This window comes from Carcharodon carcharias, chromosome 3 (assembly GCF_017639515.1).
Source record: "Carcharodon carcharias isolate sCarCar2 chromosome 3, sCarCar2.pri, whole genome shotgun sequence".
In the NCBI taxonomy this organism is placed as follows: domain Eukaryota; kingdom Metazoa; phylum Chordata; class Chondrichthyes; order Lamniformes; family Lamnidae; genus Carcharodon; species Carcharodon carcharias.
The window spans coordinates 57,795,790-57,809,250 of record NC_054469.1 but is presented as its reverse complement, the minus strand read 5'-3'; the positions used below and the strand labels follow the sequence as shown (position 1 = coordinate 57,809,250).

Sequence of the window (13,461 nt, the reverse complement as noted above, 5' to 3'; positions counted from 1 at the left end):
ACAGAGGAAAAGTGGTGCAATTCCCGGAGAGATGGGAACCATCAGGCCTGAGAAGACACGAGGAGGAAGTTCTATATTTCCTCATAGGTGAAGCACAGAGGTAAGAGCAGATGGAGAAGTTGGAGGAGACCTGTCAGGAGAAAGATGGTAATGAGATAAATTGCTTACAGTGTAGAGTGCTTATAGTTTCCAGACATTCTGGTTACTTGAAAAACCTCCCATCATTACTCAGCCACACATTATTCACAATTTAGAATGCACACCCTTAAAATAAATGTTCTTGTATACCTCATTGAGAAACTTGACAGCTGCACAAAATCGATTGCTGTTCTTGACTCAGTCATTCTGTCATGGCACCTTACTTATTCAAGCACCAGCCCACACATATCCACTCGGGAGGAGGTAAAAAAAATGAGATCATAAACATAGGCATGGATCTGCTTATGAAAACTATCTCCTGCTATGAACACTAATAAAAGGGGTAGTGCAACGTTGAGCATTGATAGTTATTGTGATATAGTTTGTTGAAAATTATTAATATTTAGTGTAGATTTTCAGGCTGTTTCGTAAGCACAACAGCAAACTCATTAAGTCTCATACATACACACAATCTCTTATACATACAGAAATACACACAAGCTCTCTCCTTGGATTGCATGTTAACTTTGGTATTGAATAGTTCAGTCTCCCCTGTGCTGCTTCAGTTCTATCTCAAAGTATACTGGCTGCAAACTATTCTCCTTCTTGTTTTGTCAGCTGTTGGTTTCCTTTCTAACTAACATCTTGCACTCACCATTATCTAAGTTTGCTTAATGCTTGAAAATCAGATCTACCAAATTAACATTTGGATAACACTGTTCTCTAGTTCCACATTGATTTACATAAATTCACCTTTTGGAAAATATATTCTCAAATTTCTTAATTCGTCTAACAGCTGTACATGAGTTTCCTTCAATTTTCCAACACCAATATCACTTCAGGTAATCTGACCAATCATAGCAAACAATTCATCTGAGGAAGTCATTTTGTCAGATTAGAAATCATTGTGTAACCTTTCCTATAGAAACCTGCACTTGCAACGTGCGAGAATATTTGAGTAATGGAAGGCTATACTAATAACTGTCTTAAGGATCTTAATATATAAAGCTGTCAGTCTGAACAACAGAAAAAAATGAATGCCTCTTCGTCTTAGTTCTACTCCTTGTTCACCATTTGTCCTAGAATCTGCACTGAGCATCAACTAAGAAAATTTACTCTTCACTTCATTCTCCAGTTCAATTTCCTACACATTCAAGGACTAATTTCTTGTATTTTGTGAATGTTTATTCAGTAGTCATAAAGCACTGGGAAAAGAGGCAGACACCCATGTTACAAGATCCCCATCCACTTCATGTTGTCCCAGGATTTCTGCAGCTTTTTCCAGAGGGATGGGATGTCTATATTAACGATAGGTATAGAATAAGGGCAGCTGTTTAATGCAGCAGAATAGGGAGTTCCCACCTTCCCAACTCATTTACCTCTGCTCGTTGGTGAGGAACCCGCTTCGAGGAGTACCCAGCTGTGGTTCATAGATGTAGTCCCATGTCCCTCTTTAATTAAAGGATCAGAAAGGGGAAGCCAGCACACTTATGGAGGCATCAATAATGTATGTTACTTTCTTAGGCTTTGCAGGATAATCCCTGGGACTCAAGGCTGATGTTTTTGGATAGCCACTGGAAAAACCTTATATTGGTGCCCATTTCTATTACTATAGGACTCTTCTACTAATACGCATTAGTCCTAAAAGGTGGTAAGCCTGCACTGAGAGAACATCTGTGTGATTTCAACATCTGAATCTCAGTTTCCTCAGAGGTATTGTTTCTACTGGCTGCACTTCATGGATGAATCTATCAGTGAGCACCAAATGCCTGCCTTAAGCCCAGGGACAGAGAGCATAGAAAAACAGCCCTGCAGTCTCTATGATTGAAGTCCTACATATTAAATAACTACTAAAGTTATCAGCAATACAGGAATAGCCCATTCCCACAAAACTACTGACCACCCAACTTCTCCCCTGGACCCTATATTGGCTGATATTGTTAATGGTTCTCTCTATTCAATTGCTGTTTCTCTTTCCTTTAAATCTGCTGTCCTCCCTCAAAAAAACCCTTGACCCCCTCTGTCCTTGTAAACTACTGTCCTATTTTCAACTTCCCCTTTTTCTCCAAAATCCTTGAGAACATGTTGTTTTCTCCCTGGTAGCTCTATTTCAAATCCATCCAGCCTCTCAGAAAGCGGCTTGGGGGCCGGATGGAGCTGGGGAGTGGCATGCCTTGCAAAATTCCGCACCTAACATCAAGGCCAAAACATTCAGCCTCAATATATTGGATGAGCAGAAATCTCCAATTAAGTACTGAGATGACAAATTATTGCCCTTGGTCCTAGCTCCAAACTATTCATTAACTACTGGCTTTATCCCTCTTTCTGGCAACTGTGAGATTAAATCAGGTGGTTCACAAACTTGGAATCATATTTGGTCCAGGATGAGCTTCCAGCCATATTGCTATGCCATCAGTAAGACCTCCTTTTTCCACCTCTAAGGTTGCCTGGCTTTGCCCTGCCTTACCTCACCTGCTACTTTAAACCTCATTCACTCATTGTTATCTCCAGACTTGACTATTCCAACACACTCCTGGCTGATTTCCCACATTCAACCCTCTGTAAACTTGAAGTCACACAAAACTGCATTACTCATGTCCTTATCCAGCACCCTTATGCCTGATGCTGACTTACATTAGCTCCCGGTTAAGCAGCATCTTAATTTTCAAATTCTCATCTTGGTTTTCAGGTCTTGCTGTTGCCTCACTATCTCTACAGTCTCTTGCTACCCTACAACCCTCAGAGATATCTGCTCTCCTCTAATTCTGCCCTCTTAAGCTCCCCCAATTTTAATTATTCTGCCATTGGTTGTTGTGTCTCCAGCTGCCTAGGACCTAGACACTGCAATTCCCTCCCTAATTTTCTTACTTCTTTTAATATGCTTCTTAAAACTTACCTCTTTAACCAAGCATTTAGCCATCTGCTCTAGAATCGCCTTATGTGGGTCGATGTCTAGTTTGCTTTGTAGCGCTCCTTGGGACTTTTTATTACTTTAAAGATGCGATATAAATGCAAGCTGTTGTTGATCTGCAATTCTAATCTTATAGGTATATTACTATTTTTGATTCATTATTCAGTCGACAAAATTAATAATATATACTGCTCTTTTGAAATGCCACAAAATAAGGTTATTTTAAAAATGTAATCTGGTCAAAAACATTAATGCTTTATGACACTTTTTGAGATGTAGGTATTTAACCTTATATCCTTATGTTATGATTCCTAATACCTACTCATAAGCAATTCTCCTTTAAGTCCTATGGAATGATGCTCATTTACTTGAAACTTTTTGGGGATTATATTAGTAACCATAGACACTCAAATGGAAAGCTCCTGTTAGGTAATTTTCTTAAATTACTTATATCTTGTTCCAGAAAGTTGATTATATGTTTTACCTAAACTAATCAAAGTTGAGTGAAAAGTTAATTTAAATATTTTACAGCTTATTAAGAAGATAAGCCAGCAGTGTTAAAGACCCATGCTTCAAAACAATGCCAGTTTTTATCATGTTCTTTCTGAAAAATAATCTGAAGTATAAGGGGGAGGAATTACTTCAAGTTTAGCGATATGATCAGATATTTTAAATTGTCATGATGACACATGGCTGCAGAACTGGACACTTGAATATTTGGAAGAGAGACTATTTTCTTTCAAGGGACTGAAAATGTTTGGTGTAAGGCAAACATGTATAACATTACCTTTATATCTGAAGGATTTAAAAGTTTATATGAAAAGTTCATAGAAAGACAGCAAACACTCCATTAACACACAAATGCTGGTATATACCTTTCTGTACAGGAGCGTTGGAAGAAGACCTGATGATTCCAATAACATTTTATTTCCTCTTCTGGTATCGACAAGGATGGGCACAGGTTTCTTGGGCACCAACATCTGAACATCAACTATATTGGTTTTAACAAAGTTTTTCTTGGTGTGAAGTCCCATTATTGGCTTTTCAGATGGGATAGAGGATTTTATTCCTTCTACAGGGACTTTGTATGGCTTCCCTGTGGAATGAAACAGATTATGTTCCTGAGATGATGTAGGTTGCAGATATCCTTTGTAACCACCATCATTGTTCAGCAACGGCCCAGAAAGAGACGTGATATGATGGTTCCCCCATTCACTGACTGGCTGAGAAGTGACACATCCCAGCTACCTGTGGAGGAATGAATGAATTTACAGAAAATTCCTAATTGGCTCTCCAACAATTGGAGGCACCTCCTGATGTAGCATTAAGCAGTATAAAGGTCCAAGTCTAGGCTAAGTTAGCTGATCTCAGTAATTGGATCACTGCAATTGTTCCCTATATCCCTGGAGTAGATGGAATAAAAGTCAGTAAAAATCAGAAATATGGGAGGAACCTTGATTCCATCAGGAACAGTAACTCACTGAAATTGCACCAATAACTAACGGTAATACTAATAACACTCAGACTCTCCTCACAACCAACAGTAATAGAATAACTTACCAATAGTTTATATGTAATTGAGAGTAGTAGTTGTAAATGCCCCAATATTCCACCTTTAACCTGCTACCTCCAGCTGGAATCCCCCTGCATTGCATAAGGTTTGAACTCAGTTACTGTGTGGTGACAATTCTAAACATGAGATCCTCACTCATGCATTAAAACGGGTCAGTACAGACCAACCTAAACCAAAGCAAGAGATTGCACAAACAGCAGTGAGCTCAGTATTTGGATTTCTTCTCACAGGACACATTGTTCTAAACTCAGCTCAGCTCTAGCCACTCCCTGAGCTCAGACGCAATAAAGGAGAGTTTCTGTACAATGATAGATATTACAGAAAAGGTGGAAATCTTCCAGCCCCACGTGCTAATGCTTGCTCCTGTAATTCCACTCCCCTTCAGATACTTACATATTCCTCCTTTTCAAATATTTATTCCATTCCTTTTTAAATATTATTCCAGACTTTACCTCAATAGCCACTCTGGTGAGGCATCTTCTGACATAATAGTCCTTAATGCAAATAACTTCCTACCCTCTTGATTTTTCCAGTTAGAATCCTTGGTTTCCATCCCCTTGTTCTCCTTTCACTGACTAGTGGAAAAAAATCTATTTACCCATCGTGAAGTCTTCTGGTTTCAATCACTTCTGGCTGCTCCTCTCTTGATGCCATTCCCATTCACTACAGTGTTGTTGCTATTCCTGGCTCTCTAAAAAATTATCGTTCTCCACATCCAACCCATTTCCTTGTTGCCTCTCTCTTCCCTCCCTACAGCTTGAGCCCCAGCCCTCCTGATTCTCAGTTACCCTAACCCTAATTTCCAATGCCCCTAACCCAATTTCCAGGCTCCCTCTTTCTCCTGTCCAGTCTCCAATTATCTCACCATTCCGAAACTCCTCCTTTCTCCCCTCAAGTCACCTACCCTAATCTTATTCTACAGTGACCCTCTCCCCCACCCTTATCTCCTGACCACCATTCTCCCTCTTTCTGCCTGACGTACCATCCTACCTCTCTCTCTCTCTTCCTGATCTCTCTCTTTCTCTTCCTAATTCATTCTCCCTCTCTTCGCCAGCCCCCAGTATCTCTTTCTTCCCTCACCCCATTCCCTTCTCCCCTATCCCTGGAACCATTTTTCAGTCACTCTCTCCACTTTTCCTGTTTTTGTTCCCTCTCCAAAACTTCATTTTCCATTGTCCTTCTCTCTTCCTGACTCCTGAGCCTGTCCTTGATTCCAGAATCTAAAGATCACATGGTTAGAATCAGACTTCATTGTGGTGCCCTACATGGGTAACAACTCAGGGATTACAAACATGGAAAGAAAAATCACAATAGGTGGTGTATGCAATAGGCCCAATTAAAATTGAAAGTTACCATCGCTCAGTCTAAGCCAATTAATGAAAAACAACCACTTCAAAGTACCAGATTGTAGACTGAGAACTGGCACTAGGGACGAGTAATAAATGCTGGCCTTGTGAATGAAATAAAAACTCAGCCAGCCCTGTAGCCTGTGGCCTAAATCCACACTCGTGCACTCCTAAAACATAGGCGCACAGACTGTGATTTTCCAACCATTAAAATTAATAGGTGAAGAAGTCATGTGCTGTGGGTTAGCTTGTGCAACCATCCCCAACTTGCAGTATAGCATCCTCACGATGCCTCCATTTCAAAGTGAGTTGAACCTTTTGAAATAAAAACTGAAGTATGTAGAACTGTGTTGAATGTCATATAGAAACTACTGAAATGCCTATCTTAGTTACTACAGTTAGATATTTGAAGTTATAAAATATTTTGCAATATTTTAGAGGCTTACTTTCTGGTAGCTTTTGTTCCTTTGAATGCTTCAATAGGTGGTGTTTTGGGCAAGGAGGCTCAACTTTGGGTAACCCCATTGTTTTGTGTGTTGATTTCTTACTATCCCAGTCTTTTTGTACAACTTTCCGTTGCAATGAATGATACCTGACAAAAAACATCAAAAACTTTCTAAATACTTCTGAGCATTTTCACATGAACAAAGCAACTAGCTGTTGTTTTGGCACAAGCAACATTTGTTTTATTTTAAAAAAGTAAAGCCCAGTTCATACATAGAACCGTTAATTCCAACCCAAAATTCTTGAGCTCAAGAATTGAATGTTGCAGTGCAGGGTGCAAAGTTATATTTAAAGTGTACAGTACTTTCTATTGGACTGTTTTATACAGGAATTCATTTAGCGATCCCAGTATGAAGATTGGTTTAAAAATTGCCAGGCGACTTCGAAAACATCCTCCTTTAATTTCCTGTTCTTTTGCTGCTGTCACATACATATTAAGAAGTCTTCATGATAATTGTCCTGGTGCAGACCTTCCCACCCCACTCCCTGCCAAATCTGCACCATGATTTCCTCATAAGAATCTTTCTATATTTATGCTTTTTGAAGGTATTTGATGTCCAAAGGATTGATGTTAGGCAGGTCAGGCCACACCAGAGGCACACTGCACCCACCTTCCAGAAGCCACAGAGCACAAACCTTTATTGGTCAGAGAAGCAGTGCCTGCAGAGACTTCAATGTATAACAGTGATTGAAAGAATGCAAATACTGTGGCCGCAAGAGCGGTTCAGAGGCTAGGGATCCTCTGGCGAGTAACTCACCTCCTGACTCCCCAAAGCCTGTCCACCATCTACAAGGCACAAGTCAGGAGAGTGATGGAATGCTCCCCATTTGCCTGGAAAAGTGCAGCTCCAACAACACAAGAAGCTTGATATCATCCAGGACAAAGCAGCCCGCTTAATCGGCATCACATCCACAAATATTCACTCCCTTCGCCACCGATGCACAGCAGCAGCAGTGTGTACCATCTACCATCGCCGCAGGAATTCACCAAGGCTACTTATGCAGCACTTTCCAAACCAATGACCACTATCATCTAGAAGGACAAGGACAGCAGATAGATGGGAACACCACTACCTGGAAATTCCCCTCCAAGTCACTCACTATCCTGACTTGGAAATATATCTCCACTCCTTCAGGGTCACGGGGTCAAAATCCTAGAACCCCGTTCCTAAAAGCACTGTACTGACACCACACGCTCTGCAGCGGTTCAAGAAGACAGCTCACTACCAGCTTCTCAAGGGAAACCAGGGTGGGCGATAAATGCTGGCCTAGCCAACGAAACCCACATCCCGTGAATTAATTTAAAAAATTGCACCGACTGCTTCATTTACACATTAGGGCTGTTGCTATGCCACTCAGCACTGTGAAGCAGAGGTAGCGCTGGAAAGGGCACAGATGAGGGCTCTAACATATCTAAAACTCCATGGCTGTCAAAGTTACAGCAGCATTTAAATTTCATGTTTTTGGTTCACTCAAGCCTACCATTGTTGAAATTTCCCTCCACTCATTCCCTATCTTTCTTTCTCTCCCTCCTTCTTGCTCCCTTTCTTCCCCTCCACTTATACTCTGCTTCCTTGCTGCTCCCCTTCGTCATTCTCAAAAGTTGGGAGAACTGTTGCAAAGACTTTGGTAGAACACAGAGAGACAATACAAACTAAAGGGCACAATTCTACGGGGGTGCAGAAGCAGAAGGATTCCTGGTTGTACACGTGCATAAGTCCTTGAAGGTGACAAGACAGGTTGAAAGTACAGTTAATAAAGCATACAGTATCTAGGCTTTATTAATAGGGGCATAGAGTACAAAAACAAGGAGGTAATGTTAACTGGTTCGGCCTCAACCGAAGTATTGTGTCAGTTCTTGGTACCAGACTTTAGGAAGGATGCGAAGGCATTAGAGAGAGAGAGCAGAAAAGATTCATGAGAACGGCTCCAGGAATGAGCAACTTCAGCAGCGTAGATAGATTGGAGAAGTTGAGACTGTTTTTCTTGGTGAAGAGGAGGTTGAGAGGAGACTTGATAGAGGTATTAAAATCATGAGGGGACTGGACAGAGTAGCTATAGAAAAACTATTCCCACTGGTGGAAGGATTGAGAATAAGAGGACATAGATTTAAGATAATTGGCAAAAGAAGCAATGGAATCGTGAGGAGAAACTTTTTCAAGCAATGAATAGCTATGATCTGGAATGCGCTGCCTGAGGATGGGGTGGGGGCATGTTCAATAAAGAGGGAATTGGATTATTATCTGAAAAGGAAGAATGTGCATTGTTATGGGGAGAAGATAGGGGAATGACACTAGGTGAACTGCTCATTTGGCCTACTTCTGTGTTGTAATCATTCTGTGATTCGGTGACTAGTTAAACAACTGTCTGACATAATTATAGTCAAAGAAGGTGGCCTCATACTAATGTCTAAGAGTCCAGCTTTATCATCCCAGTATTCATCTTGACCAACCAGCAAGACAAAATCCAGCTCCCCCCCATCCCCCGCCCACAAAGATGCAGACACATAAGAACATAAGAAATAGGAACAGGAGTAGACTATTCAGCCCCTCGAGTCTGCTCCACCATTCAATAAGATCATGGCTGACCTTCTTGCATTTCGATTTTCACATTCCCAGCCAACCCCAACAACCTTTGATTCCCTTGCCTAACAAGGATCCATCTACCTTTGCCTTAAAAATATTCAATGACCCTGCCTCCAACACCTTCTGAGACAGAGGATTCCAAAGTCACGCAACCCTCAGAGAAAAAATTTCTCCTCATCTCTGTCTTAAAAGGGCTACTCCTAATTTTAAAACAGTGTCCCCTAGTTCTGGACTGACCCACAAGAGGAAACATCCTTTCGATGTCCACCTTGTCAAGACCGTTCAGGATGGATAGCATTCCATTAGCCTTCTTAATTACTTGCTGTACCCGCATAGTAACTTTTTGTGACTCATACTAGACACTGTGGATACAGTTGGTTGGAGCATCTGTGGGAGTCCTCAGCTTTAACGCCTTCCCCATGAAATCACATGGCTTGTGGTCAAACATGGGCATGGAAACTTCCAGCTGATCGCAACCTCCGGCTTCATCAATTATCTTTCTTACATAAAAAGTCAGAAGTGGGGATGTTCAAGGTGTTACGAACGTGAGGTTTTATAAGATGATTATGTTTCAGACTGTTTCTTTAATTCAAGGTAAAATATACTAATAAAGAGGATCACGTGAGGGTCAGTAAAGAGCTCTGCCCGACAACAAGGTATGGTTTGGTTACCAAGGGGACCGGTAGGGGAGTGGGTGAGATTTTATTAAAATGCACATGTATTTAATGCTTGAAAACAAAGGCATAAGCAGATGTTCTTGTTATTGAAGACTTTCTGTCTTAGAGACTTTGAAGAGGCACAGCACGAGGGCACAGGGCGAGAGAGGGAGCGCGCGAGGGCACTGGGCGAGAGAGGGAGCGCGCGAGGGCACAGGGCGAGAGAGGGAGCGCACGAGGGCACAGGGCGAGAGAGGGAGCGCGCGAGGGCACTGGGCGAGAGAGGGAGCGCGCGAGGGCACAGGGCGAGAGAGGGAGCGCGCGAGGGCACAGGGCGAGAGAGGGAGCGCGCGAGGGCACAGGGCGAGAGAGGGAGCGCGCGAGGGCACAGGGCGAGAGAGGGAGCGCGCGAGGGCACAGGGCGAAAGAGGGAGCGCGCGAGGGCACAGCGCGAGAGACGGAGTGCGCGAGGGCACAGCGCAAGAGACAGAGCGCGAGGGCACAGGGCGCGAGAGAGAGCGCGAGGGCACAGGGCGCGAGAGAGAGAGCGCGAGGGCACAGGGCGCGAGAGAGCGCGAGGGCACAGCGGTTGATGCAGTCTGCAAAGGGAAATGGCTAGTTTCTCTGTTAACTACTGGGCAGAGCGTTGGGGAAAGCTTGTCTCCTGGCTGAAGAGAAGGAACCCACAGAGATTTAAGAACACTGGAAAATTTTCCCTGGCAAGGATGGGAAAAGAATCACTGGTGTGGGCTTTGGTGAAATGGGGAAAAGAGAACCTGTTGGAAGTTAGGAGTGAGTTTAGACTGTTTCATGAAAAGACTACAACTCTGTGGTAAACGTGTTGTTAAGAGTATATGTGACGTGAGTCATCGGACAAATTAAGATATTAATAAGAATAATCTTTGCTTTAATTTAGACTTTCAGTCACCTACAAAGTAATTTTTAAGTCGATGTTGCTTTTAGTTTAGGGGAGGCAGTAGCATGTGGTATTGTCACTTGACTGGTGCAGTAATCCAGAGACCCAGGGAAATGCTCTGGAGACCCACGTTTGAACCCCACCATGGCAGATAGTGGAATTTGCATTCAATAAAAATCTGGAATAAAAGTCTAATAGTGACCATGAAACCATTGCTGATTGGTGTAAAAATGTATCCGGTTCGCTAATGGCCTTTAGGGAAGGAAATCTGCCTTCCTCACCTGGTCTGGCCTACATGTGATTCTAGATCCACAGTAATGTGGCTGGCTTTTAAATAGCCTCTAAAATGGCCTAGCAAGCCATTCGGTTGTATCAAATCGCTAAAAACTCAATGAAAAAGAATGAGACTGGACAGATCACCCGGCATTGATATAGGCAATGGAAACGACAACGGCAAACCCAGCCCAGTGGACCCTGCAAAGTCTTCCTTACTAACATCTGGGGGCTTGTGCCAAAATTGGGAGAGCTGTCTCACAGACGAGTCAAGCAACAGCCTGACATAGTCATAGCCACGGAATAAAATCTTACAGATAAATTCCCATACACCACCATCCCTAGGTATGTCCTGTCCCACCAGCAGGACAGGCCCAGCAGAGGTGACAGCACAGGTGTACAGGGAAGGAGATGCCCTGGGAGTCCTCAACATCGCAGTCTCATGGCATCAGGTCAAACATGGGCAAGGAAACATTCTGCTGATTACCATGTACCACACCCCTCAATTGATGAATCAGTGCTCCTCCATGTTGACCATCACTTGGAGGAAGCTCTGAGGGTGGCAAGGGCATAGAATGTTCTCTGGTTGGGGGACTTCAATGTCCATCATCAAGAGTGGCTATATAGCAACACCAAAGACCAACTGGCCAAGTCCTAAAGGACATGGCTTCTAGACTGGGTCTGTGGCAGGTGGAAAGGGAACCAAAAAAAGGAAAAAATTTATTTGACCTCATTCTCACCAACCTGCCTGCTGCAGATGCATCTGTCCATGACATTATCGGTAGGAGTGACCACCGCACAGTCGTTGTGGAGACGAATCCTATCCCCACAATGAGGAAACCCTCCCTCGTGTTGTGTGACACTAGCACCGTGCTAAATGGGATAGATTTCGAACAGATCTAGTAACTCATTCATAGGCATTCATGAGGTGCTGTGGGTCATCAGCAGCAGCGGAATTGTACTCAACCACAATCTGTAACCTCATGGCCTGGCATATCCCTCATTCGACCATTATCACCAAGGCAGGGGATCAACCCTGGTTCAATGAAGAGTGCAGGAGGGCATGCCAGGCATACTTAAAAATGAGCTGTAAACCTGGTGAAGCTACAATACAGGGCTACTTGCTGCTTATGCTGTTTGGCACACAGGTGATAGACAGATCTAAGCTATTCCACAACCAACGGATCAGATCTAAGTTCTTTGGTCCTGCCACATCCAGTCGCAAATGGTGGTGGACAATTAAATAACTCACTGGAGCAGGAGGCTCCACAAATCTCTCCATCCTCAACGATGGATGAGCCCAGCACATCAGTGCATAAGGCTGAAGCATTTGCTATAACCTTCAGCCAGAAGTGCCAAGTAGATGATCCATTTTGGCCTCTTCCGGAGGTCCCCGGCATCGCAGATGTCAGTCATCAGCCAATTTGATTCACTCCACATGATATCAAAAAACGGCTGAAGGCACTGGATACTGCAAAGGCTATGGGCCCTGACAATATTTCAGTAATAATACTGAAGACTTGTGCTCCAAAACATGCTGCATCCCTAGCCAAGCTGCTCCAGTACAGCTACAACACTGGCATCTACCTGGCAATGTGGAAAATTGCCCAGGTATGCCCTGTACACAAAAAGCAGGACAAATCCATCCCAGCCAATTACCGCCCCATCAGTCTACTCTTGATCATCAATAAAGTGATGATGGGTTCATCAACAGTGCTATCAAGCGGCACTTGCTTAGCAATAACCTGCTCACTGATGCCCAGTTTGGGTTCCATCAAGGTCACTCAGCTTCTGACCTCATTATAGCCTTGGTTCAAACATGGACAAAAGGTGAGGAGAGAGTGACTGGCTTGACATCAAGGCAGCACTTGATCGACTGTAGCGTCAAGGAGTCCAAGCAAAACTGGGATCAATGGGATCAGGGGGAAAACTCTCCACTGGTTGGAGACATACCTAGCACAAAGGAAGATGGTTGAGGTTGTTGGAGGTCAATCAACTCAGTTCCAGGACATCACTGCAGGAGTTCCTCAGGATAGTACCCTAGGCCCAACCATCTTCAGCTGCTTCATCAATGGCCTTCCTTTCATCATAAGGTCAGAAGTGGGGATGCTCACTGATGATTGCAAATGTTCAGCACCATTTATCACTCCTTAGATACTGAAGCAGTCCATGTCCAAATGCAGCAAGACCTGGACATATCCAGGTTTGGGTTGACAAGTGGCAAGTAACATTCACACCACACAAGCGTCAGGCAATGATCATCTCCAACAAGAGAGAATCTAACCATCACTTCTTGACATTCAGTGGTATTACCATCACTGAATCTCCCACTATCAACATCCTCGGAGCTACCATCGATCAGAAACTGAATTGGACTAGCCATATAAATACTGTGGCTGCAAGAGCAGGTCAGAGGCTAAGAATCCTGTGGCATTCCAGTAACTCACTTCCTGACTCCCCAAAGCCTGTCCACCATCTGCAAGGCACAAGTCAGGAATGTGATGGAATACTCTCTCCTGTCTGGATGAGTGCAGCTCCAACAACACTCAAAAAGCTTGA

The 13,461-nt window shown here is 43.3% G+C and overlaps 1 protein-coding gene across 1 annotated transcript in view; it reads right to left on the bottom strand.

The window, feature by feature from the left end:
- Window positions 1-13,461, bottom strand: part of enkur (enkurin, TRPC channel interacting protein) — a 32,401-nt gene that overhangs the window by 15,295 nt on the left and 3,645 nt on the right. The window contains exons 2-3 of the mRNA XM_041183941.1: window positions 6,415-6,560; window positions 3,925-4,145 (exon numbers count right to left, since the gene is read on the bottom strand). Of these exons, the coding sequence (XP_041039875.1) occupies window positions 3,925-4,145; window positions 6,415-6,560 (367 nt within the window). The remainder of the gene's footprint in view (window positions 1-3,924; window positions 4,146-6,414; window positions 6,561-13,461) is intronic.